Here is a 26,862-nt window from a genome sequence, read left to right as displayed (position 1 = left end):
GTGTGGAACATTCCGTTAGATTCTACATATTCTACATGATTATTAGATTATAATTTTTTTACACATTGTCTACGGATTTATTAGATTAGATTTGACTGTATCCCGCACAGAGTGTACTGAGTTGATTAATGCTACTTTTTGTATGTTTTGATTTATAATCTGTGACATATGATGCTGCAGTATATAATTGTACCGTAAACAGCATGAAGTAGGCTTGACAGGACTGGAAGCTCGATGCATGCTGTAACCTGGCCCACTCATGCTGGTCGGTCTGCGTAACAAGCTCCCGTGCACAGTGGTATCGCCATGGAGTGTCATGCTCTGGTTTGCCTGTCCTCTCAGGCTCCGCTCTCACACTGGATCCAGCACTGTCCTCTTGTACTGTGCCTGTGTCTTCTGTGCTACAAGATATCTATCACTTCTTTTTGTAGTTTAAGTAGTCACTATATTTCTATCTCATTAAAGTTGCAAGATACTGATACTTCTTTGTGCCCCTTGCTTTTCTTCCATGTTGCCTGATGTTGGATCTTCCCTGATCCTGTTGCGAGATGCTGCGGGACATGTCAAAGTGGAATTCCAGGATTTTCCAAACTATGCTTAAACCTACTCCCACACCCTTCTATAGGACTGGACTTCCACTTTAACACATGGCCTGGCAGATGACCACCATCCCTTCTACCAGCTTGGTCCACAATCTACTTGATTATGAATTCTGATGTGAAAGAGCCACTTCTGTCTTCTTACCATTGACTTGGGGTATTCTTTAACAGCTGAACGCAAGAGATCCAGTACCTCATCCTGCATCTCCACCAGGGCTTTGTGGCCACTTGACAATATCTGAAAGACACAAAAGGGGGAAAAATTGGTCATCATATCTGGATACTGATAACCGATACAGAATTCAATATCCCTGTGCTTCTCTAGGCAATGCAGGCAGAGCGTGGCTGGTGGGAAGGGCTGGCAGGGTGCTGTACATAGTTTTCTGTAAACATTACAGCACCCTTCCTCAGTACTCCTCTCAAGAGCCCCCAGCCCCGATTCAAGCAGTATGTTGGCTCTTGAAAGGAGTCATATAAATATCGCATTGCCTTGGTGGGTGTTTCTTTACAGGCTTGATTTGCATGCATATTGCCCTAGGTAACACCAACATGTGATGCTCAGCCTCCGTGATTGAAAGAACTGAATCCAATAAATTAAAGAGGTAAGCTAGCCAGTAAATGAAGCAGGGCTTTTACATGCTGCAGGCCTCAAATGTGCATTGTGAGAGGCTCACAGTGTGCATTAACATCAGAGTAAGCAATTTCAGTATAAACTGTACAACTGTGCAAGACTGAAGGGAAGGCTGGAGTTCTGTTTTAATGAAAAATGCACCCGATAAATAGAAACAAGATTCATACTCCTTGGTTGCTTAAAGGATCAGTCCATATTTGGAATTTATTCACCCACTGTTGTCACATAGGCCCTAGTTTTCTTTAGTCACTAAACAAAGCGCAGAGAAACCATTAGAAGAATGCCTCTCTGGAGTCAATAAACTCAACACACAATATCTACAGTATCTAATTCATACATAACTAGAATTTTCACATATTTTTTAAAATGAAGATCCTTCACCCTGTAGTAATCTTGGCCTTGCAACACTTGCATACAATAGCTGACATGTTTGGTATGTACGCACACAGTAATGTTGCTCCTGTACAGCAGCCTTGGCTTTAATTATTACTGGTGACTGTAGCACTCATTTTGTTTCTGTGCAAGTTGGCCTACGTGTCAGACTCAGAGAGTGCCAGGCTACAGTACTCAAAAGTTCAAATGCACGAACAGCAGGCCAAATTTTTTTTTTTTTTTTACAAAGGCAGACCATACAGAATAACATTTTTTTAAAATATCGGAGGCCGATAAAAAAAGAACCGATCCACATCAAATATGTGGATGGGGGAATCACTCCCACCAAGCTATTATATTCTGCCGGCAGGGAGCCTTCTCTGACAGCACAATAAATTGATCAGTGTTGCCGGTTATAGCTAGCGGCACTTATCATTCAGGAAAAACCCAACAGACCGGTTGTAAACAAGTTGATTGATAGATTGACCTGTGTACAACCAGCTAGCTCATACATGTATTGAAATTTGGCAAACCCCCGCTGAAGCAGCCGAATTTCAATCCACCTCTATGGCAAGCTTAGTACACATGATTACTTTCTACTGTACAAGTTCCTGGTAACCCTTGCTGTTAAATCAACTTTTAAATTCAAAGAAGTAAGCCACAGAACAGAACAAAAATAAACACCATGGCCAGATCTAGGTGGGCGTTGGGGTGGGCTGTGTCCCTCCAGGTTTCAGTTGCACCCACGCATTAACAGTGATGTTGGCATCAGAAAATGGAGGGGCCAGGGGGGCACAAATGACTGCTCAGTACCCTGGCCCTGCATGCACAATGGAAATGGACGATTTTGATCCAGGGATGGTATGCAGAAGATGGAAGTCATGTTTCAGTCTGGACCAGCTCCACCTGGATTTGCAGGTAGGACTCTACTTGTTAAGGTGGGACGGAGGACTCTGTTGTAAAAGGGGACTCTGGTGTAAAGGAAGGTGGGGGCAACTCTGATGTGAAGGGGAGTTAACAATCCCCCCCCCAAGTTGAGTACCACTCACGGCCCCTCCAAATTTCTCCTGGCAGCCATGCAAAGGACTCATCCTGTCCTCCTACAATGCCTTGCAGACACACGGGACAGTTAGGAGTCTCAATCCACTTTATTGTGTTTCGATGGAAACAAATGCCCCACCACACTTCTATGCTCTGACATGTTTCACCCCACTCAGGAGCAGTCACAGAGGCTACCGGCTACAATAGCAACAATACATTTCTTAAAGCCATAGAACACATAAAATGTATATTGCGATACTGCCACTAACGATACAAATGCAGCCCTTCTGTCCCCAATGAACATAAATACTCTACTCAAACATATTGATCCTTATTCTATAGCTAGCCATACACTCAGATTTCTGAATAGTCAAACAGTGACAGCATCTGATAGAATGCAGTTACTTTTCAGATGATAATTTTCCATCAGACTCAATTTTTGAATCAACCTTTGTTGACCTGGGTGGTGACAAAAGGCCAACCATGGCTAGAATATCAGATGATTCAGCAGAAATCATTCCAAATTCAAGCGGTGTATGACTAAGCTTAAGTACAAAATGGTTAAAAACTACCTGATGCAAAAATGTAAGCTTAAAGTGGTTGGAAATTCTTTTCACCTTAATACATTCTATGCATTTAGGTGAAAAACCTAATGTGCTGCAGCTCCCTCCCCTTAGACTCCCCCAAGTTACCCAAGTCCGATCCAATCCAGCGATGTGGGCTCCAGTCGCTGCCACTCTCCTCATTGGACAGATTGATATCAGCAGGAGCCAGTGGCTGCCGCTGCTGTCAATCAAAAGCTGCGACGCAGGGGCAGGGCCGAGTCCCGCTGTCTGTGTCAATGGACGCAGCAGCGGCACTCGGGAGTGAGCCCACGCGGGTGCCCCCCATGGAAAGCGGCTTTGTATCGGGGCACCCGATGGAGAGGAGGGGCTTGGAGGGCCAGCAGGGGACCCTAGAAGAAGAGGATCGGGGCTGCTCTGTGCAAAAGCATAGCACAGAGCAGGTAAGTAAAGGCATGTTTGCTATTTTTGTTTAAAAAAAGAAAGAAAAAATTGAGGGTTTACAAACCCTTTAACATAACAAACTTCGTTATGCAACCCTCCTCTCAACATTTCCATTGAAGTGTTAGTTTACCAAAAAAAAATCTCTATGCATTGCAGCGTCCTCAGTACATTAAAGTGGTTCCCAAGCCAAAAGGCTTTTTACCTTGATACATTACCTGCATTAAGGTAAAAAAACCTTCCACTAGTTAGTTGCCCCCCCCCCCCCTTAAATACTTACCCAAATCCTGTATCAATCCAGTGCTGTGCCTGTCTGCTGCGGCGCTGGTCCTTGCTCTCTCCCCTCTTACAAGCTCAGAGACAGCTGTCAAGGTGGTAACGGGGAGGGGGGGGGAGAGGAAACAAACAGCCTGGCACAGGAGCGAGCCCGCAGGTGCGCCACCATGAGAAGTGGAAGTACACAGAAAAGAGGAGCTGGAGGGGGACCCCAGAAGGGAGTTTCTGGTGGGCTACTCTGTGCAATATCACTGCACAGAGCAGGTAAGTATGACACGTTTGAGGTTTTAGAAAAAAAAATAAAAAAATTATTTATATATATATATATATATATATATATATATATATATATATATATATATATATATATATATATACATACACACATACATATACATATATACACACATACATATACATATATACACACATACATATACATATATATATATATATATATATATATATATATATATATATATATATATATATATCTCTATATCTATATCTATATATACCTATATCCCTCCCCTGAAGAACTTATCAGTCTGCATTTTCAAACAAAATTGATAGGAAAGATTCAGAAACAAAAAAAAAATAATTGTCTAATGTACCTGCTGAAAAGGGTTTGCAGATCCAGCATTACAGGAGAGATAGTAGTTTAAAATATCTGAAAAGCAAGAAATAAAAACTGGTTAGAACTGGTAAAATAATGTGAGTATAGTAATGTAATACATAAGGAGAGAGTTCAAGCACTACGGGGCATTAATAAAGATGGAAAAGCTTTTAAATGTATATTACGTGTTTACATTTACATAAGTTACATCCAAAAGTGCAATTAGACACAACAGGAGCTGTAAATGGATATCTGAATACATAAGTAGAACATTCAATGACATATACAGTGGATATAAAAAAAAAAAAAAAAAAGTCTACACACCCCTGTTAAAATGTCAGGTTTATGTAATGTAAAAAAATTAGACAAAGATAAATCAATTCAGAATTTTTTTCACCTTTAATGTGACCTATAAACTGTACAAGGAAATTGAAAAACAAACTGAATTCTTTTAATAAAATAATGTGATTGCATAAGTGTGCACACCCTCTTATAACTGGGGATGTAGCTATGTACAGAATTAAGCAATCACATTCAAACTCATGTTAAAAATAGGAGTCAGTACACACCTGCCATCATTTAAAGTGCCTCTGAATATAAAGAAGGACGTTTGGAGTTGCCGGCTCTATTCTTTGTATTTATGTCTGTGCCAGTGTGAGAGAGCATCAGAGCCACCCATTGTGGATTTTATCACAAGCCTGCAAAGGACTTATGCCCCCGTACACACGGTCGGACTTTGTTCGGACATTCCGACAACAAAATCCTAGGATTTTTTCCGACGGATGTTGGCTCAAGCTTGTCTTGCATACACACGGTCACACAAAGTTGTCGGAAAATCCGATCGTTCTGAACGCGGTGACGTAAAACACGTACGTCGGGACTATAAACAGGGCAGTAGCCAATAGCTTTCATCTCTTTATTTATTCTGAGCATGCGTGGCACTTTGTCCGTCGGATTTGTGTACACACGATCGGAATTTCCGACAACAAAAAAAAATTTTATATCCTGCTCTCAAACTTTGTGTGTCGGAAAATCCGATGGAAAATGTGTGATGGAGCCTACACACGGTCGGAATTTCCGACAACAAGGTTCTATCACACATTTTCCGTTGGAAAATCCGACCGTGTGTATGGGGCATTACACTGATTTTGAGCGTTGCTTTATCTGCTTTTGCCTCTGATAAACCACAAATAAAAGTTCAGCTGTTCTAGTAGGTCTTTCCTGACGTTTTCTTAGTCACATCCTACAGCAAAAGACATGGTCTGCAGCAGAGGGATCTCATTGTTTAAAGGTATCAGTCAGGAGAAGGGTACAAAAGAATTTCCAAGGCATTAGCACCATGGAATACAGTGAAGACTGTCATCATCAAGTGAAGAAAACATGGCACACCAGTGACATTACCAAGAACTGGACGTCACTCCTAAATTGATGAAAGGACGAGAAAAAAAAAACTGGCCAGGAAGGCCGCCAAGAGGCCTACAGCAACATTAAATGAGCTGCAGGAATATCTGGCAAGTACTGGCTGTGTGGTACATGTGACAACAATCTCCCATATTCTTCATATGTCTGGGCTATGGGGTACAGTGTCAAGACGGAAGCCTTTTCTTACAAAGAAAAACATACAAGCCCGGCTAAATTTTGCAAAAACACATCTGAAGTCTCCCAAAAGCATGTGGGAAAATGTGTTATGGTCTGATGAAACCAAGGTTGAACTTTTTGGTTATAATTTCTAAAAGATATGTTTGGTGCAAAAACAACACTGCACATCACCAAAAGAACACCATACCCACCGTGAAGCATGGTGGTGGCAACATCATGCTTTGGGGCTGTTTTTAGTTGAGGTAGAGGGAATGATGAACAGTTCCAAATACCAGTCAATATTGGCACTACAGGCTTCTGCTAGAAAGCTGAACATGAAGAGGAGCTTCATCTTTCAGCATGACGACCCAAAGCATACATCCAAAGAAATGGCTTCACCAGAAGATGATTAAAGTTTTGGAATGGTCCAGCCAGAGCCCAGACCTGAATCCGATTAAAAATCTGTGGGGTGATCTGAAGAGCGCTGTGCACAGAAGATGCTCTCACAATCTGACAGATTTGGAGTGTTTTTGCAAAGAGGAGTGGGCAAATATTGCCAAGTCAAGATGTGCCATGCTGATAGACTCATACCCAAAAAGACTGGGTGCTGTAACAAGATCAAAAGTTGCTTCAACAAAGTATTAGTTTAAGGATGTGCACACTTATGCAACCATATTTTTATTTTTTATTTTTACTTCCCTCCACCTAAAAGATTTCAGTTTGTTGTTTAACTGAGTTCTACAGTTTATAGGTCACATTAACCACTTGCCAACTGGGCCAAAGCCGAAATATGGCTACGGCGAGGTCGGCTAGATCTGGGAGGGCATCAAGGGACGCCTTCCCGAACTCGGCCACGCACATGTAACTGTTAGTGTTCACTGGGTTCACCAGACTCGGCGCATCACAGATCACGTTAAAGGGCCAATGACAGCGGCCCTTTACCACCTGATCGCTCTGTCCAATGATGGAGCGATCATAATGTAAACAATCTGGGTCATGCAAGAGTTAAGCTCTCCCCCCCTCACACCGATACAGCGTGCGAGGAGAGAGATCGAGTGAAGCACAGTAAGTCCAATTGATTTTTACTGTGCTTCACAGTGCCCAGCAGTGCCACATCAGTGCCCCCTGTTCCACTACAGTACCCTCTTTGCCACTACAGTGCCCATCAGTGCTCCCTGTGCCACATCAGTGCCACTACAGTGCTCTACAGTGCCACATCAGTGCTCATCTTTGCCATCTGTGCCCTACAGTACTCATCTTTGCCATCAGTGCCGCTACAGTGCTCATCTGTGCCCTACAGTGCCCATCAGTGAGTGCTCAGTGCCACCCTATCAGTGGGTCGTTGTGGTGTTACATGCATGTTGGGCATCTGTATGTGGCCAGGCTCTATAAAAGTCTCACACATGTGGTATCACTATACTTAGGAGGAGTAGCAGATGGTATTTTGGGGTGTAATTTGTGGTATGCACATGCTGTGTGTTAAAAAATATCTTATAAATGGAATTTTTATTTTTATTTTTTATTTTACACAAAAAGCGTTTTCATTTTCTTTCCACATTTTCCAAAAACCTGTGGAAAAAAAATGACATGTTCAAAAGACTCATACTGCCTCATAAAATGCACGTTGGGATGTTAGCTTTACAAAATGCGGTCATTTTGTAGGCGTTTCCATTGTCCTGATGTTCCAGGGTTTTCAAAAGTGTAATAGGTTGTTAGGAAATCTTATGTGTAATTTATGCTCCTAGAACATCTGGGGGTGCTACTTGTATGTTGGGCCTCTGTATGTGGCCAGGCTGTGTAAAGTCTCACACATTTGGTATCGCCATACTCAGGAGGAGTAGCAGAATGAATTTTGGGGTGTAATTTGTGGTATGCACATGCCATGTGAGAGAAATAACTTGTAATATGACAATTTTGTGGGAAAAAAAAAATCTTTATTTTGCAAAGAATTGTGGGAAAAAAATTACAACTTCAAAAAACTCATCATGCTTCATACTAAATACCTTGAAATGTCTACTTTGCAAAAAGGGGTTATTTGTACTTTTCTGTCTTGTTCGGGCCTCAAGAAATGAGATAAGCCATCAGTACATCAGGTGTGATACGTTTTCAATGATTGCCACCATAGCTTGTAGCCTTAACTTTCAGAAAGACCAAATAATATATACTTATTTGGGTTATTTCTACCAAAGATATGCAGCAGTATAACTTTTTGCCAAAATCTATGAAGAAAATTTACCAAGTTTGCAAAATTTTATAACAGAAACAAAGAAAAATGCATTTTTTTTTTACATTTTCAGTCTTTTTTCATTTATAGCGCAAAAAATAAAAAAAACCCAGAGGTGAATACATACCACCAAAGAAAGTGATTTGTGTGAATAAAAGGACAAAAATGTTTATATGGGTACAGTGTTGCATGACTGAGTAATTGTTATTCAAAATGTGAGTGCTGAAAGCTGAAAATTGGTCGGGTTAGGAAGGGGTTTTAAGTGCCCAGTGGGCAAGTGGTTAAAAGGTAGAAAAAGTTCTGAAATTATTAATCTTTGTCTTATTTTTTTATATCACAGAAACCTGATATTTTAATGAGGATGTGTAGACTTTTTATATACTGTAGTATGTAGAAAAAGTAAGCACAAATACACAAAAGAACTGAACCAAATGCTACTTACTCAATGTACTATGAAATTATTAACTAAAGAATTTAATTGAAAGTTGTGAAAATGTTGACGGCCTGTGATAGAGGTGCAATCTGTGTATAGATAGATATATATATATTATATAAATTTGCGCATCCCTTAGTTTTTCTAAAAACTAAGGGATGCGCAAATTTATATATATATATATATATATATATTAATACACATACACACACTATATTACTAAAAGTATTAGGACGCCTGCCTTTCCACACACATGAACTTTAACTTTTGGCCCCTCCCTCCTACCGAGTGCCCCCTCAGCCAACAGCTTTCTATGGGGGCACCCGAACCGAGTCAGAGCTCCGTGTATCCATTCAGACATGGAGCCCCGACCTGGCCCCGCCCCCTCTCTCCCAATTGGCTGACTGACAGCTGCGGTAGCCAATGGCGACGCTGCAGTGTCTCAGTCAATCAGGAAGAGTGTCCCGGGTGGCTTAGAGCCTCATGGACATCGCTAGAGATAGAAGGGGCTCAGGTAAGTAATTAGGGGGGTGCTGCTACACACAAAAGGTTTTTTTATCTTAATGCAAAGAATGTACCAAGATAAAAGAAAACCTTCTGTCTTTAAAACTTTTTTAATGACATCCCAGTCTTAGTCCATAGGGTTCAATATTGAGTTGGCCCACCCTTTGCAGCTCTAACAGCTTCAACTCTTCTGGGAAGGCTGTCCACAAGTTTAGGAGTGTGTCTATGGGAATGTTTGACCATTCTTCCAGAAGCGCATTTGTGAGGTCAGGCACTGATGTTGGATGAGAAGGCCTGGCTCGCAGTCTCTGCTTTAATTCATCCCAGAGGTGTTCTATCGGGTTGAGGTCAGGACTCTGTACAGGCCAGTCAAGTTCCTCCAACCCAAACTCCCTCATCCTTGTCTTTGTATACCTTGCTTTGTGCACTGGTTCAAATCATTTGGTGGAGGGGGGATTATGGTGTGGGGTTGTTTTTCAGGGGTTGAGCCTGGTTCCTTAGTTCCAGTGAAGGGAACTCTTAGGGCGTCAGCATACCAAGGCATTTTGGACAATTTAATGCTCCCAACTTTGTGGGAACAGTTTGGGGTCAGCCCCTACCTGTTCCAACATGACTGCGCACCAGTGCAAAAAGCAGGTCCATAAAAGACATGGATGAGCAAATTTGGGGTGGAGGAACTTAACTGGCCTGCACAGAGTCCTGACCTCAACAAAATAGAACAGTTTTGGGATGAATTAGAGAGGAGACCGTGAGCCAGACCTTCTCGTTCACATCAGTGCCTGACCTCACAAATGCCCTTCTGGAAGAATGGGCAAACATTCCCATAGACACACTCCTAAACTCGTGGACAGCCTTTTCAAAAGAGTTGAAGCTCTTATAGCTGCAAAAGGTTGGCCAACTCAATATTGAATCCTATGGACTAAGACTGGGATGCCATTAAAGTTCATGTGCGTATTACAGTGGGGGTAATTCTATGTGGATGCCGAGAGCAATAAAAACCTGGCACAGGTGCTAACCCTTCCTATTCTAAAGAAAGTCTTAAAGTGTTACTAAACCCAGGACCCTGCATTCACTATATCTGGTCTCCCACAGTACAGAGAACACGGAAATGCAATAGTTTTAGCAAAAATATAAACTGCTAAATACATTTTCTCATCAGCAGCTAGACCAGTGATGGCGAACCTTGGCACTCCAGATGTTTTGGAACTACATTTCCCATGATGCTCAACTACACTGCAGAGTGCATGAGCATCATGGGAAATGTAGTTCCAAAACATCAGGGGTGCCAAGGTTCACCATCACTGAGCTAGAGCAGTCTTGTGACTTCTATCAGTGTCTGGTTAAAGTTTGTAGGAGGAGTTTTCATTCTCCCCTGATCGTCCTGTGAGGCTGCAGGACCCCTGACCCTCTATCTGGACAGTGCTGATTGGCCCTGTGCCCTGATCACATGCACTCTCCCAAGAAAAGAAAAAAACTCTCTAGCAATACACACCAAACTGAGCATGTGCAGAGTACCCCCAAGGCTCTGTTCTATCAGGAGATGGTTTTGGGGGCTATGGAAGGATATTTACTATCCCAGTCACCAGAAAATGAAGGAGAAATGTCCCCACAGTACAGAGAAAAAAAAAAACGGACAGAGCTTTTGACCTTTCCCTACTCTATTTAAAATGCTACAACTTTAAATGCTCATTTAAAAGTAAAAAATCTTGTCGTGCACCCTCCAACTGTTTGTTTGACATCTGGAAAAAGAACACATCAGATTTGCAAAGCAGACAAGAAAAGTGCCGATTGTCAGAAATGCTGAATAAATTGCGAGCGGCGAAGTCGTGCGAGATCCTGGGATAGACCAGATTTGATGCTTTCTGTTGTGAATTACAGCTGAGACGAGAGCTGGTAAACATCACCTGCCCCCATCTAATTAAAGTCTAGCTTCACTCTGGCATGTTAATGAGCTAAACTTGTCAGACAGATCAGAATTTCATTTTACACCTCATACTGGTTACAGGGATAGAAATCTTCTGAAAGCCAGAAACGGAATATCTCTCAGAACTGACCTAAATACCAAAAAAATAGCTGTCTTCTCTCATAACCACCGAAGGTGTCAAAAAAGTATTTGCAGAATTTAGCAAAAAAACTAAATATTTTCATGTGTCGGGGTAAGGGCGTTTACAATCCTTTTAGCTAGGGGCTCTGCTACTTTATGCTGTTATGCACACTCAGGAGCTGGGAGAACGTCTGCTTGATGTTTAGTAGAGCTGCAAAATGGCCAGTGTGCGCTAAACTTCATATCTCCCAGAGTCTGATTGAAAACAATAGACTCTGTGGTCTCCAATGGTGTAAATATCCAACAATGTTCCTGGTACCCCAAATGACCATGTGCTCTTTGCCCAAGCTGTATAGCGCACAATGAAGCTCTAGGGCAATTAAAGCTGAATTCCAGGAATTTCGCCGCTTTGTAAAAAGTGAAGGCACACTAGAAGTTAAGACCAAGGAGGTGCATTGGTCTTAGCTCTATTATTTACAGTGAAAAGTATTTGCCTCCCTTCTTGATTTTTTATTTTTTGCACATTTGTCACACCTAAATAATTCAGATCATTAAACAAATGTTAATATTACACAAAGATAACAGGAGTAAATAAAAAATGCAGGTTTAAAATGATGATTTCACATATATTAAATGAAAAAAAAGCTGTCCAAACCTGCCTGGCCCTATGTGAAAAAGTAATTGCCCTCTAAACCCAATAATTGATTCTGCCACACTTGGCAGTAAGGACTGCATTGAACAACTGGCAATGAGATTTCAGTCTGGATTTTGAATAGGCCACTCCAAAACTTAAATGTTTTTTTTTAAGCCATTCAGAGGTGGACTTGCTAGTGTGTTTCAGATCATTGTCCTGCTGCATAACCCAAGTGCGGGGAAAAAAAACAGGAAGCGCCACCTGAGTGTAGTATTAACGCACGGTTTTAATAGCAAGGTATGTAATACACTCACAGGATAAAGAATAAAAACAGGCTCATCTGTGTGTAAATGTGGTATCTCTTCTGGCATCCAAGATGGGTTTCAACGCGCTGAGGAGATGGCAGGGGATCTGTTGTCAGTCCTATGGCCACCAGGAACCAGCGCGTTACACAGGGGAATGGCGTCACTGGAAGCAAAGAGACATCAGGGAGAGAGACCGTTCTGGATAGGCAGTGCACACAGATGAGCCTGTTTTTATTCATTATCCTGTGAGTGTATTGCATACCTTGTAATTAAAACTGTGCTTTAATACTACATTCAGGTGGTGCTTCCTGTGTTTTCCCCTCCTTTATCCTGTTTACAGAGATGGCTTTCACTGAGGACAGCTGCTGCCATCCATCTTTAAAATTGACCCCGTATGGACTTATGGACCAACACGACTATTGGTTTATTGCCCACCTATATGTACACAGTTACACTATCTTTGCACTTACAGTTACCCTTTTCTATTGTTGTATAACCCAAGTGCGCTTGGGCTTGTGGTCACAAACTGATGGCCAGACATTCTCCTTCTGGATTTTCTGGTAAAGCAGAGAATTCATGGTTCCATCAATTATGACAAGTCGACCAGGTTCTGAAGCATCAAAGCAGCCCCAGACCATCGCACTCCCACCACAATGTTTGACTGGTGGTATGATGTGCTTTTACGAAATACTGTGTTAGATTTACGCCTGATGTAACGGAATGCACACCATCCACAAAGTTCAACTTTTGTCTCTTCAGTCCAAAGAATATTTTCCCAAAAGTCTTGGGCTAATCAAGAAGTTTTTGGCAAATGTGAGACGAGCCTTTGAGGGTTATTTACTAAAGGCAAATCCACTTTGCACTACAAGTGCACTTGGAAGTAAAGTCGCTGTAGATCGAGGGGGACATGCAAGGAAAATAAAAAAACAGCATTTTATCTTGTACATAATTGGATGATAAAATCAGCAGAGCTTCTCCTCATTTCAGATCTACTCCTCAGATTTAAAGCGACTGCACTTCCAAGTGCACTTGTAGTGCAAAGTGGATTTGCCTTTCGTAAATAACCCCCTTTGTGTTATTTTTGGTCAGCAGTGGCTTTTGCCTTGGAACTGCATGGATGCCATTTTTGCCCAGTTCCTTTCTTATTGCTGAATCATGAACACTGACCTTAACTGAGGCAAGTGAGGCCTGCAGCTCTTTAGATGCTGCTCTGGGTTTTTTTATGCCCTCCTGGATGAGTCGTTGTCATGCTCTTGGAGTAACTTTGGTAGACCAGCCACTCCGGGGAAGGTTCACCACTGTTCCAAGTTTTCTCCATGTGTGGATAATGGCTCTCACCCTGGTTCACTGGAGTGCCAAAGCCTTAGAAATGGCTTTGAAACACTAGCCAGACTTCTACATGTGAATTACTTACTTGGTTCCTCATCTGTTCTTGAATTTCTTTAGATTTCTGCATGATGTGTTGCTTTTTGAGATCTTTTAGTGTGCCTTACTTTGTCAGATAGCATCTATTTATAAGACTTCTTGATTCAACAGGTTTGGCAGTAATCAGACCTGGGTGTGGCAAGTAAAATTTAACTCTGCTTTCCAAAAATTGTAGTTAATCACAGTTCATTCATGATTTAGCAAGGGGGGCATGGCTTGGATAGCTTTCTTCCCTTAATAAATGAAATCATCTCACTTACAAACTACATTTTGTATCTACTTGGGTTATCTTTGTGCAATATTAAAATTTGATGAGGATCTGAATCATTTAAGTGTGATGTAAAAAAAATAATTTTTCACAGCACTGTATATGATAGGTTTATGGATCTGCTGGAGGGTACACCAGACACTCGGGGCTGTGAGAAAGGCATAGCAGCTATGCCCGACCCTCCCCTCTGCTGCCCATTCATGGAAGCCTTTGCATATTGTGAATGTATTTACATACATAAATCGCTGCCCAACCTTTTTGGTGCCCCATTCCTGAAGCAGCAGCAAGCAAAACGTGTTGAAAGGTTCCATCCATAGCGGATACCCTAATATGTACACAGCATATATCTGTACTAAGTACATTCAATAGTTTGATGTTATAGGTGGTCAGGAAGTATCAAGCCCCCCATGGGTGTTTGTCTTCTTAGCCATGGATGGACCAATAGGGGTGGCTTTTGGGGATATGTATTTTGTTTGATTTTATATATATGATTTTCTTTTTCAGTTTATCTGAACTAATTAAAAATTAAGCAATTTTAGATGTGTTTACGTGTAAATAGTTTGAGAGCTACGCACCAGTAAAGTCCCACATTTCTTTACTTTATCCATAAAGATAGAAAGGTGTCTAACCTTCAGATTTCGCAGTAAGCATAAGTATACTATTTATTATAGCTTGGCGATAGTGTTCTTTTAAGCCTTTTAAAGTACTTCCACAGCCATCCTGTTAAAGATTCCTTTCCCAATGTCTGAATGAAAACACCTTTGAATATTTCATGTCTCTCCGGAGACCGCTGCTGCATGGACGCCTATGTATGGATGGTAGAGCAAAGCACGCACACAGCTCCTGAAAGCAGCCAATGGAAGCTGACAGATGTTCTCTATAATTCATTACGCTACTCTAAGGCTGCTCCCACCAGCTGTTCATCTTCTCAGAAGAATCTTTCCTGTACGAATCGTCTCCTGCTCAACTGAGCCATTAAACTGTAATTAGCCGGGCCGCCCGACCAGTGCTTACCATTTACCGGATCATGCGCTCGGTATGGTCAAGTGCTTCTCTGGCAGTAAAATAGATGACGCGTTCTACCTTAGGTCATCATTATGTGAAGACGTTTATGCGAAGATTTCATATTGCCAATTCCATTAAAACATTATGGGAAAATGGAACGTCCAGTGCAATGTGTACATTTTGAAAGCGTCTTTTGAAAGCTTTATAACAGAGGGCGTACCTAAGGGAATACTGACAATTCTGAATTTACAGCAAGACACTCTCAAGGGTTATGCTGTCAAGATGATTTTGTTATTGAATGCAAAAAAAGTAGCGGCAGTACACGCCATAGAAAAGTAAACGACCTCAAGGGTAGATGGGCCGTCTTGGGATGTGGACTGAGATTTACTATGCAGCTACTTCAGTTTTGTCATGAAGAACGCATCATTTAGGAAAAATATGCCCAGTATAAGTGTACCTCACTCTGCCCGTATCCAGATGGCTGAAGCAAATTGTAGCTGCATTGCAGCTGTTTCTATTGAGACTAACTACATCTTGGATGTCTGAGAACTGGATACGTGTGTGTCTAGGTAAATACACATTATAGGAATATCATAAACCCATTACTAGGTTACTTTTGCAAATTATAATCAACAGTGCAGTTATCCTTTTAGATTAGAAGAGCAAAGACCAATCAATGTAGTTTATTACATTTATGTGTTTTTGTGTTTATTAAAAGTCAGCAGCTACAAAAACTGTAGCTGCTGACTTTTATTAAACAACACACACTCGCCTGTCCCATGATCCAGCGATGCGGCCACCTGAACCCTCCATTCTCTCTCTCACCTCTCCCCGGCATCACAAGTGTGGGCAACCGGCTGTGACAGCTTGCGGCTTCACAGCTGGGTGCACACCGCGCATGTGCGAGTCAGGCTTCGCCTGCTCAATGGCCGGGCAATCTTCCGGGACCTGTGACGTGTCCCAGAAGATTGCAGGGAGAGAGGGGAGAGAAGAACTTCCGCTCGAGTCACCTAGGCAGCCCAAAACTAGGTGCCCTCTCCCCCATCCCCGAAAAAAATTTACATGCCATGTCAGGGAGCTAGGAGTCCTTAAAGCAGAACTTTCACTTTTGGGTGGAACTCCACTTTAAAGCCAAAGTCTTCGCACACTGCTAATTTATATCCATAAAAAAAATAAATAAATAAAATATGAGCGTTGTTGCACCTGCCAACAGATTTGTTTTTCTCTCCATCCTGTCCTGAGATTTATACAGGCCTGCCAGAAAGTAAAGGCAAACTAGAAATAATTTTTTTCACTGCTGCAGTTAAAGTGGTTGTTAAGCCACTCTGTCATCTTTATACAATCATCTGTGTTTCCTAATGACAGGTGCCCCTGTGTATGCGCTTTATTAAAAAAAAAAAAAAAAAAAAAAAAAGCAGTCTATACCTTATTTCCGGGCACCGGTCGACGCGCATGTGACTGACCGCCTCTCCCGATCTGATAGCTATCCCCTGTTGACATCAGTTGGGAGGAGAGCGGAAGAGAAAGGTGGAGAAAGGTGGCCAGTCACGTGAGGGCCGCTATGAAATAAGGTATAGACAGCCTATTTTTTTATAAGGCACATGCACAGAGGCATCTGTAATTGGGAAACACAGAGGATTGTATAAAGATGTAAAAGTTATTTCAGCAGAAGAAGGGAGGGGGGCCCTGAAACAGAGCTGATAGGCAGAGAGGGAGGGGGGAGAGGAGGACAGAGGAGGACAGAGGAGAGCTGCGGATGACGGAGGCACATAAACTGACCATGGTGTCAGGGCTCAGCAGCCATGATAAACCGTAGTCAGTTTACAGAGGGGAGGGCAGAACCAGGCAGAATCAACCAGGTATTTCAGGTGATATAGGGGGCCAAATGACACAGCACAAGCACTGTGCGGTTATTCATGCTTTAAAGGAACAGGATCCTTTTTTTTTTTTAGGGTAACAAACGCTTTAAGCAACAGTCTGCTCACCCCCCTAGCCTCAGCTTACAATTGGACACTGAGGAACTGCAACACACTGATGAGATCTCTCTGCTCTCTACTTCTGTTAGCATGTTCCTTGCCTGCCTATGTGAATGCAGGACATTTGATTGGCTTCTGGTATTGCCCTGCCCTCTTCCTGCCTCAGTGCTGCTTTACAGAGAAATAGAAGAAGCTGAAATGTAGTCAAAATTCAGGGTTTTTTTCCCTAGCCGCTTGTAAAACCTAATTATTATTTTCTCTCGTTCATTGTTTTATATTGAATGTTTGGCAGGAGTTCACACAAATATTAGGGGTTACATAAGGTAAGGTAGTACTTATAAGCCTGCAAAGTCTATAAAGACCATGGTATAGAAATTAACAAATACAATATCCCTTGGTCTACCTAAGAGTAAAAGTAGAATGTTGAACATTGAGGATCCTACACGGGGATGATGGAAAGGATAAATGTTTAGGGAAAGTGGGGTCGAGGTGAGCAGTCATTGGAGCAAAACAATAGGGATGGTATATGAGGATATAGTAGTCTGAGGGGAATACAGGCCATGGACCCCATAGAGGTGGAGTAGCGGACACAAATCTGGTCATGGTGTGGGAATATCTGGCCTCATTCTTCTCATGGAGCATTACCAAAGAATTCTGGACCCTTGCAGGCCCTAGCTACGGTCTGTATTGCAGCAGTGAAAATAAAGGCCATCAGTCTAAATTGTGGGTTATTCAGGTCAGGGGGTTTCAGATTGCTTTCAGAAGTGCTCTTCGTTCGTGGAGCCATATTATCTCCTATTCATAAGAATATCAAATACTTAGGACCAGAACTAAGCCGCCAGAGGGCAGGAGCACCATATGGGAATAAGCCAGTCTGCCCAAACCCACAAAAATATATAAAGAGAATAACATGGAACATAGGATGCTACTCTGGAAGATGCAAAATACCATCTGGTTAGAACCTTATAGGTCAAAATTCTACTGCTAGTGCATTGTGTTATCAAGATTTTGCAGTCATCCATATTTGGACCTATTAGGTGCCCACCAGGGTCTTACCCAGTTTGTAGTAGTTTTTTCTTCTTCTAGGGGTTCAGCTGTAAGCCAAATACAAACATACATACAAATGGCAAATAAAATCACTTTGGGTTATTTTATTTTTTTGCCTAGTTTGAAAGAAAAAGTATTTCCAGTGCACAATTGTTTAGCAAGGTAAACTCCGCTAGCTTGCTTTTAAGGCTGGATGTGTCTGACTGAAACATCATACAAAGCTCTCCAACAAAGGATGAGTCACTTCTCTGGCAACTCGTTGAGTTTGTACACAAGAGGCTTAAGCCTCGTACATACAACGAGAATATCGGATGAATGATCGTCTTTTTATTTTTTATTTTTGCACGCTAGTCTTATTGAAAATTAAGGTTACTCAAGTTACGAAAAATCTCATACGACAGAATACAACTTTGGAAGTGATGTAATGTGTTGTATTGCAATGTAATGTATTCTTTTGTTTCCGAGCATACGTGGTCTTGGTCTTCCAATTTTTTCGGATGAATACTGTACGGATTGAACGAAAATCGTTCGTTCTGGCATCGTACGAGAAAATTTTTTATGTTTGTCCCTACGGATAGTTTTGCATGAACTGTCCTAATCGGCTCTCAAAAGCTGTGTACCAACGATCAGACTATCATACGATTACTTCGAAAACCATATTTTTTTTGTCCAATTTTCTGATCGTGTGTACTCGGCATTAGGGACTAGAGCAGCATTTGCTAGATCAGTGGACTAACGTGCATAAGAACATGCTAAATTTGTATAATATTTTTAGTACTGAAGTACAGCAGATAAAAAAAGTGTGTACACATTGGCTGTAGGTTTCCTTGAAGGCCTAACTCTGGGCACAATAACCTTACCAGAGTGAAGCAGTTGAACATTCCTTTGCCTCAAAAGCAAGCTCCCATCATGCAGACTTTTTCCGACATCTGGCACATCTGCTTGTTTACATGCCGGGATCAGTAAAGCTTCACTGTACTTCTGGCCCATTCGAATGTTTGAGCGATTTAGGTCTCCTAGACCCCAGGGCAGCAGTCCAGACTCTACCTGCTCTCCTACAGGACACTGACAAAAAAACTAAGCACCAAAGTTTTGTATTTTGAAGGGCTATTAAGCAGGTCTCTGAGATCTGAGATCTGAGCTGTCCGGAAGTACAGTGGGATCTGTACCAATCCTGCCATATAAATGAGTATATCTGCAGGACATAATGAAGACATACCCTGCATGACAAGGGGTTGCTTTTGAAGAAATTACTTTCAAATAAGAAAAAAAAAAAACTTCAGGTATGGATATTTTTACATAGATACATTGGTCCATATGGCGGAGAGGCAGGGCAATAATGTGCTCTCCAACTCATCCAGAGAATATTTTGCATACAAGAAAAAACGCAAAGCGATCTCTGAATAGCATGGGACCCAGAAGCTAGTGGAGAACACTATAGTAATGGTGTCTAATACAGAGATTTTCAGCTTCTACAGGGATCCCACAGGTATGGTATTTGCATAGATACGTTAGTCCAAGCTGGATCACTGTGACTATGTAAAAATATTAATACCTGTAATTCTTTTTAAGGCTGGGTTCACATATATGCAAATTGGATGAGGGTTTCCCTGCATCCAATTCACATGACTGGCTCTCAATGAAGCAGGTTCACAGGTCCAGGGTGGGCACGGACCAGATTGCTGAAGGGTCCTGTACGTCTTTGGGCCTGGGCTCAGGTGTGAATTCAGGCAAAAAATTTGAACCTGAATCGCACCTGAACCGGTGAACAGGCATGCACCGCACCCCATGCGCTAAGCGACAGGGTTCCCCCTCCCCCCAGGAGACCATGGCCCTGGAACTGTATAGCCAACTCAACACAACGTACCATGTGCCAAGGTGAGTGACCATGTAGGATTCAGTGGCCGAAGTGACATAGGTCAGCCCAGTGTCTTCATTCTGGATACGGTTCCCCCAAGGCTCAGCTAAGGAGTCAACCAATCCAAAAGCTCCAAAAGGAAGGCTCACTGGCAGCCATGAATCTCGATGCAAGAATCCCTCAAAGAAAAAAATCCTCCATATAAAAGGGGTAAGCTTCTCTCAATAGACAGAAGAGGTCCATCACCTAGATAAAGACACTAGCAAAAAACAAAGCCAAGATGGGAGTGCCAAGACTAATAAGGGGGTGTCCCTGCAGCATTTTTTGTCTGCAATCACATGATGGTAGCTGCATATAGCCCATGGTTAAAGATTCTGCGTTGGAATGTTTTAAGGTTTTATTATATCTGGAGTTGGGGTTGAAGTGTCTTTCAGATGGGTCATAAAAAGTGTGGAATACAAATTCTATTTTGAAAGCAGAGAGTCGCTTAACAGTTAAGGCAAAGAGTGAAAAGCAAGCACTATTTTTGGTTTACGCGAGTATAAAAATAATCACTGTAAAATATAACAGGGTTACGGGACAAAATAAACAGTAGAGTGAAGAGTAAAGTGTGATCCTCTTATCCCCCTAATGGAAGCTTCTCTTTAACCCAGCTGAACCCAAGCATCAGGCGGTAATCTGCGTTAATGTCGGCAGGGCAGCAGCTGTAGAAGGCCAGCGGTCAGCCAGTAAAATGTGTGAAGGGGAGAGAGGAAACGACAAAGCCAGTCATATTTATCACTCATTTCTAGGTCATATAAAGGTGCCGTCTCCTACACAACAGCCACTCTCCCATTCAACAAGCTACCTTCACTTCCAGCTTCTTCAGCCTTGATTACACTATAGATTTCAATACAACCTTCAACTGTCATAGACATCCCATTGTGTGGATGGAGGACATTCTGCTATTCTATTTACAAGGACTTGTCGGGTTTATAAATTAAAGCCATTTATGTACTGCCTAATGTAAATGGGAAAAATATGGATGCCTTCTTAAAGGGTTAGCTCACCTGACATTTTCCAAAAAAAAAAAAAAAATCCCTATTACAGCGTCAATACAACATCCGTACATTAATATGTGCAGTGCTCCATTTCGTAAAAGAAAGTTTACTTTTCAAGCTGCCTTTTCGATTGCCCTCCACCCTGCATCTTGCATGAAGTACTGAGCGTTGAATGCGTGGTCCAAGCAACTCACGAACATGCACTTGGCTTTGCTCCTCACCCACTCATACATAGTTCACTCTCTCTTTAATCTCAGTGTTTTGCAAGAGCAGAAGGCACATGCGTGGGTAGGCAATGAAGTCAAGCACACGTTTGTGAGTAGCTGGGCGCATCCAATACTTGGTCTGTCCTGCCACCTGCAAGACAGAGAGAGGAAGGCAATAAAATAAGCAATCTAACACGTAAGCATTCTTTTACAAAATGCAGGACTGCATGCTATTAATCTGAGGACTAACCCCTTTAATGACAGAACAAACATATAAAAAGATTAGGTTGCTTTATAATCATACTGGGTACAGGGAGCAGATGGGCCCAAAATCTAACATTTGGATATCAAGAAGCTTGACGTTTAGAGAAGATAATATAATGAATTCATAGACTGAATGTATGGTATAGATACTCTACATCCAGGTTACCATTAGTCAGCAAATGCTAGTTTTCTGGCTGCCATCAGAACACTCTGGCTTCAATCTTTTCACTTACTAAAGCCCCGTACAAACTATGAGAAAAATCGGGAAAAAAATTCTGTACGAGACACGAACGATCGATTTTCTTTTGACATCCAAGTCCGACTTTGCAAAACATAAGTCTCGTAAGTGAACAGTCCAAATGATTTTCGTTTAATGTGTACCGTTTTTCGTACATAAAATATCAGCTATGAAAAGACATGCTCAGAAACAAATAAAAATAAGCCTTTGTCGTGCGCAAATTTTCCTACATTATTTCAATCCTCAATTCCGACTTGCTGTGAAACCTCGAGGAAAACTAGCCGATCGTTCACCTGATTTTGTCATAGTTGGTACCCCACCTCACTCTGCCACTTGTTATTCGAAGCAGCACTTCTGTACTAATCACTGCTCCCAGCACACCAAGCCATACTACACTGGCCACTGCTCCCAGCACACCATGCCATACCACACTGCCCACTGCTCCCAGCAGACCAAGCCAAATCACACTGCCCACTGCTCCCAGCAGACCAAGCCATACCACACTGCCCACTGCTCCCAGTACACCAAGCCATACCACACTGCCCACTGCTCCCAGTACACCAAGCCACACCACACTGCCCACTGCTCCCAGCACACCAAGCCACACCACACTGCCCACTGCTCCCAGTACACCAAGCCACACCACACTGCCCACTGCTCCCAGCACACCAAGCCACACCACACTGCCCACTGCTCCCAGTACACCAAGCCACACCACACTGACCACTGCTCCCAGTACACCAAGCCACACCACACTGCCCACTGCTCCCAGCACACCAAGCCACACCACACTGCCCACTGCTCCCAGTACACCAAGCCACACCACACTGCCCACTGCTCCCAGCACACCAAGCCACAACACACTGCCCACTGCTCCCAGCACACCAAGCCATACCACACTGCCCACTGCTCCCAGCACACCAAGCCATACCACACTGTCCACTGCTCCCAGCACACCAAGCCATACCACACTGCCCACTGCTCCCAGTACACCAAGCCACACCACACTGCCCACTGCTCCCAGCACACCAAGCCATACCACACTGCCCACTGATCCCAGCACACCAAGCCAAACCACAATGACCACTGCTCCCAGCACACCAAGCCATACCACAATGACCACTGCTCCCAGCACACCAAGCCACACCACACTGCCCACTGCTCCCAGCACACCATGCCATACCACACTGCCCACTGCTCCCAGCACACCAAGCCATGCCACACTGCCCACTGCTTCCAGCACAACAAGCCATAGCACACTGCCCACTGCTCCGAGCACACCAAGCCAAACCACACTGACCACTGCTCCCAGCACACCAAGCCATACCAAGCCACCCCAGCACACCAAGACATATAAAGAGTGGAACACTTCACTATTTTTTGATCTATCCCTATTGCTAAGTCACGCCTTGACACGGGGGTTAGAATGCTACTTCGTGCCCATGTTTACCTCATTTACTTTTCTTCCCTCTCTACTCGTCCTTCTTACTCACACCTCTTATTTTCCTCCTTTCTCTCCTTAACACAGCACGCAGACCCCAGACTGACCCATCTGCTCTATGTACTGACTACTGCATAGATGGGGGCCTGGATGGTCGTTGTGCCTTTATCTTTTATTTTTTAAATAAACTTTATTTAAAAAAAAAAAAACAATTCAATTATGTTGTTCAAAGATATCATGAAACAAAAAAAACATGCTCCATATCATCTTATAAGTATTAATAACTGTGTTGCTCTCTGCTGTACTCCATAGTTTGCCTCTTGTTACTATGCAATTACTGCCGGTCTAACACTCAAAGCACACCTGTCACATCAGCTTAAATTAAGCCTCCAGCTGTACAACAGATAGGGTTGCCACCTCATCCCTTTAAAAGTGAACACGTATTAATTACACAGGTTCTGTGGCTGATTAAGGTGGTAATTAAACTCACTTGGTGCCTTATATGCATTAAATTAGCCTCAGAACCTGTGTAATTCATATGTGTTTGGGTTTAAAAGGATGAGGTGGTAACCCTAACAGACCAAATCTTACTAATAACAGGCCTGCATGCCTTCACCCTCTATGTGCCAATACAGCTCCTGCAAAGGCCATAAGGAAAGGCTGACTTCCTCAAAGTCAGGGTTTGCATATAGCTAGACACCCCTTCCCATGACAGCGCTTAGGCATTGCAAAAGGTTCCTGGGTCACTGAGTACTATACTGTGGTAGGACAAGGGTGCTAAATGTAAGATGTGTCCCCAGAGGGCGTTCTACAGCTAGAGGCTTATTTTGATTTTAAAGACAAGTGACAGGCGTGTTAGCTCCGGTTTTACTAGAGGATTTTAATATTCTTAGACTATTTACTCAATTGTTTAGGACATATACACTATATGAAGGTTTGCACAAATGTTAGAGTATATTTTTGCACTTTTGAATTTTGAAGGATTTATTTTATTTAAAGCCCCGTTTCAGGCAAAATAATAATAAACTCCCGCTACCCTTCCACCCCTTCTAACCCACCCTGCAAGGCTTTTTGTTTTTCTTACCTGGTGAAGCAAGATATACTCACCTAAGTCCACCGTCCAGGTCCCTTATCGCCATTTCTGAGTACAGGGGTCTGTTAATTCAGTGCTGCGATTGCACCTCAGACTGCCGGTCCCCTACAGTCCTCTATTGACATCACTCCTTTTGTGGATCCTGAGAGGACCCCACTGCTGAACAGCCAATGGGCTGCAAGTGGCATGGACCCCCAAAGAAGCAGCCCACCGGAAGTAAACAAATGAAGAGAGAAGACATGGGACCAGAGTGTCACAGGACTGCAGCTTTTTTTTTTTTTTTTTTTTTTTTACCCAGCTATCAGTTGAAAGGAGGGGGGGGTGTTAACATTATTCTGGAGAGGGGGTTTTAGGATACTGTTCTCTTATGTTGACCAATAATATTTCACCTTTCACAAAATTAGTGTAGTTAGAATAAGGCTGCATGTACACTAGCCTACCCTGACCGTGGGAAAATGTAAAGCGCATTGCGTTTTTACCGCAATTTGCCTTTTTCCAAGTCCGGCGGTCAAAACTTTCCTATCCTGAACGCGATTCCTCGGCAGGAGGTTTAACCTCACCTAAACCCAGCAGCTTCTTAACTCTGCTAAAAGCCTATGTGTACATGGACAGTTGGACACATAGGCTTTTATGGAGTTGAGTTTAGGAGCTTTGGCCAAAAAAAAAAGTCAAAAACTCAAGTTTAGGAGATGCCAGTGTACATGAAGCCTAAAATTGTCCATACCAATTGCTCCAAAGTTTAAAGGACAACTCCACCCAAAAGGGTTATTTCAATTTTGTGCAGGCAGCACCAAGTTAAGCCAGCAGCTCAAAGCTTATATCAGAGAGTTCAGTGGGGAGATTACCAGGCGTCTTTACACTGTGGCCAAAAGGCCTTGGGTAGTCAGAGGAAGGATAGAATTCCTTGCCAAAGGGTCCTATGGAAAGTCACTCACATTCATTAATATTGCCCCAAAGTTTAAAAAAAAAAAAAAAGTCCTCCGAAGTAGCAGAAGGAGGTATTGTTACAGGAATAAATGTCTGCCCTTCATTCATATCAAAAGAGAGGTTACAATCAGTGGCCACAAGAGGGGAATAAAACCCTTACCAGCACTCAACACTGATTTTTCTTCCACTATTTTGGTGACAAAGGTGTCCGGATCCATGCAGAAATCGCTGCAGCCCTTAAAGGTGAAGGAACAACAGATTAGGAAAGCCCAGCAGTTAAAATACATTTTAAATTGGTATGTGGCAATATGGATTTGTGTTGTGACAAAGAAAGATTTGTTATTAATATGCTGGAAAAACACATCAGTATCTGAACCTGTATTGTAAAAAGAACACTGGCTTACCTGTAAAATCCTTTTCTTGGAGTACATCATGGGACGCAGAACACCATAGTAATTACTATGTGGGGTATAGAGGCACCTTCAGGTGATGGACACTGGTACAGTTGAACCTCGGATTACGAGCATAATCCATTCCAGGAGTATGCTCTTAATCCAAAGTACTTGTATATCAAAGTGAGTTTTTCCACTGAAGTCAATGGAAACTAAAAAAATTCATTCCGCATTGACTTCATTGGAATGCAATACCGCATGCGGCCAGAGGTAGGGGGCGCCGGAGAGCCTCGTAAACGGTCGGAAAGGCCAGAGGACACGTCGGCTGACCTCGGCAAACGTCGCAAAGGCTCAAAAACTGTCTTTCCGAGCATTGCCGAACGGCGGCGATCGGCTGCGCTCGGCTCCAGCGCCCCCGCACGTCAGGCCAAATGCAGTACTGCAGGCCCTATTAGGTTGAATTCTGCTCGTCTATTAAGTCAGAATTTTTTTTAAAAAGTTGCTCGCAAATCAAAACGCTCTCAAACCGAGGTTCCACTGTATACCCAATACAGGAAGTTCACTCCCTATATAACCCCTCCTCCTTCCAGGAGTACCTCAGTTTTTGTAGCAAAGCAATATACCGTAGTTAAACCCCAGAAAAGAGGGGCGGGGCCTCTGTGTTCCATGATGTACTCCAAGAAAAGGATTTTACAGGTAAATTGTTATAAAAATCCTATTTTCTTCATAATGGGACACAGAGCACCATAGTAATTACTATGTGGGACGTCCCATAGCAATGCTATTTGAGGGGAGGGAGAGACAACCCGTAGGGCACCCCCAGACTTGAGGACTTATACTGCTGCCTGCAGCATACTGCGCCAGAAGGCGATATCCTCATGCCTTCTTACATCCACCTGATAAATCTTGGTGAATGTATGTACTGAAGACCAAGTTGCGACCTTACAGATCTGAGCCATGGAGGCCTGGTGATGCACTGCCCAAGAGGCACTAACCGACCTGGTATTGTTCGCTTTGACTTGAAAAGGGGGAATCTTACCCCTTAAATCATAAGTCTGAATTATAACCTGCCGAATCCAGTTAGCGACAGTGGATTTCAACGATGCCTGTCCTTTCTTAGGACCTTCGGGCAAAACAAATAAGACATCAGTCTTCCGAATCTGAGCAGTTGTCTTTAAATAGACTTTGACCGCTCTCACCACATCTAGACAATGTAGTGACTTCTCTTCCCTGGAACATGGTTTTGGAAAAAAGGATGGCAGGACAATATCTTGGTTTAGGTGAAAACCTGAGACCACTTTTGGCAAAAAATCTGGACGAGGGCGCAACACCACTCTGTCCTCATGAATAGTCAGGTATGGCTTTTTACAAGAAATAGCAGCCAATTCTGAAACCCTCCTCACTGAGGATATAGCAACCAA

At 42.7% G+C, this 26,862-nt stretch overlaps 1 protein-coding gene across 6 annotated transcripts in view; it reads right to left on the bottom strand.

Annotated features, from left to right (window-relative positions):
- The window catches only part of TTYH3 (tweety family member 3), a 222,755-nt gene that overhangs the window by 43,418 nt on the left and 152,475 nt on the right, over positions 1–26,862 (bottom strand). For all 6 annotated transcript variants that reach the window (XM_073636709.1, XM_073636708.1, XM_073636711.1 and 3 more), the window contains exons 7-9: positions 25,210–25,285; positions 4,538–4,593; positions 745–837 (exon numbers count right to left, since the gene is read on the bottom strand). In XM_073636709.1, coding sequence (XP_073492810.1) covers positions 745–837; positions 4,538–4,593; positions 25,210–25,285 — 225 coding nt within the window. The remainder of the gene's footprint in view (positions 1–744; positions 838–4,537; positions 4,594–25,209; positions 25,286–26,862) is intronic.

Source organism: Aquarana catesbeiana, linkage group LG06, assembly GCF_042186555.1.
Source record: "Aquarana catesbeiana isolate 2022-GZ linkage group LG06, ASM4218655v1, whole genome shotgun sequence".
In the NCBI taxonomy this organism is placed as follows: domain Eukaryota; kingdom Metazoa; phylum Chordata; class Amphibia; order Anura; family Ranidae; genus Aquarana; species Aquarana catesbeiana.
This window is presented reverse-complemented; position numbering and strand designations above follow the sequence as displayed.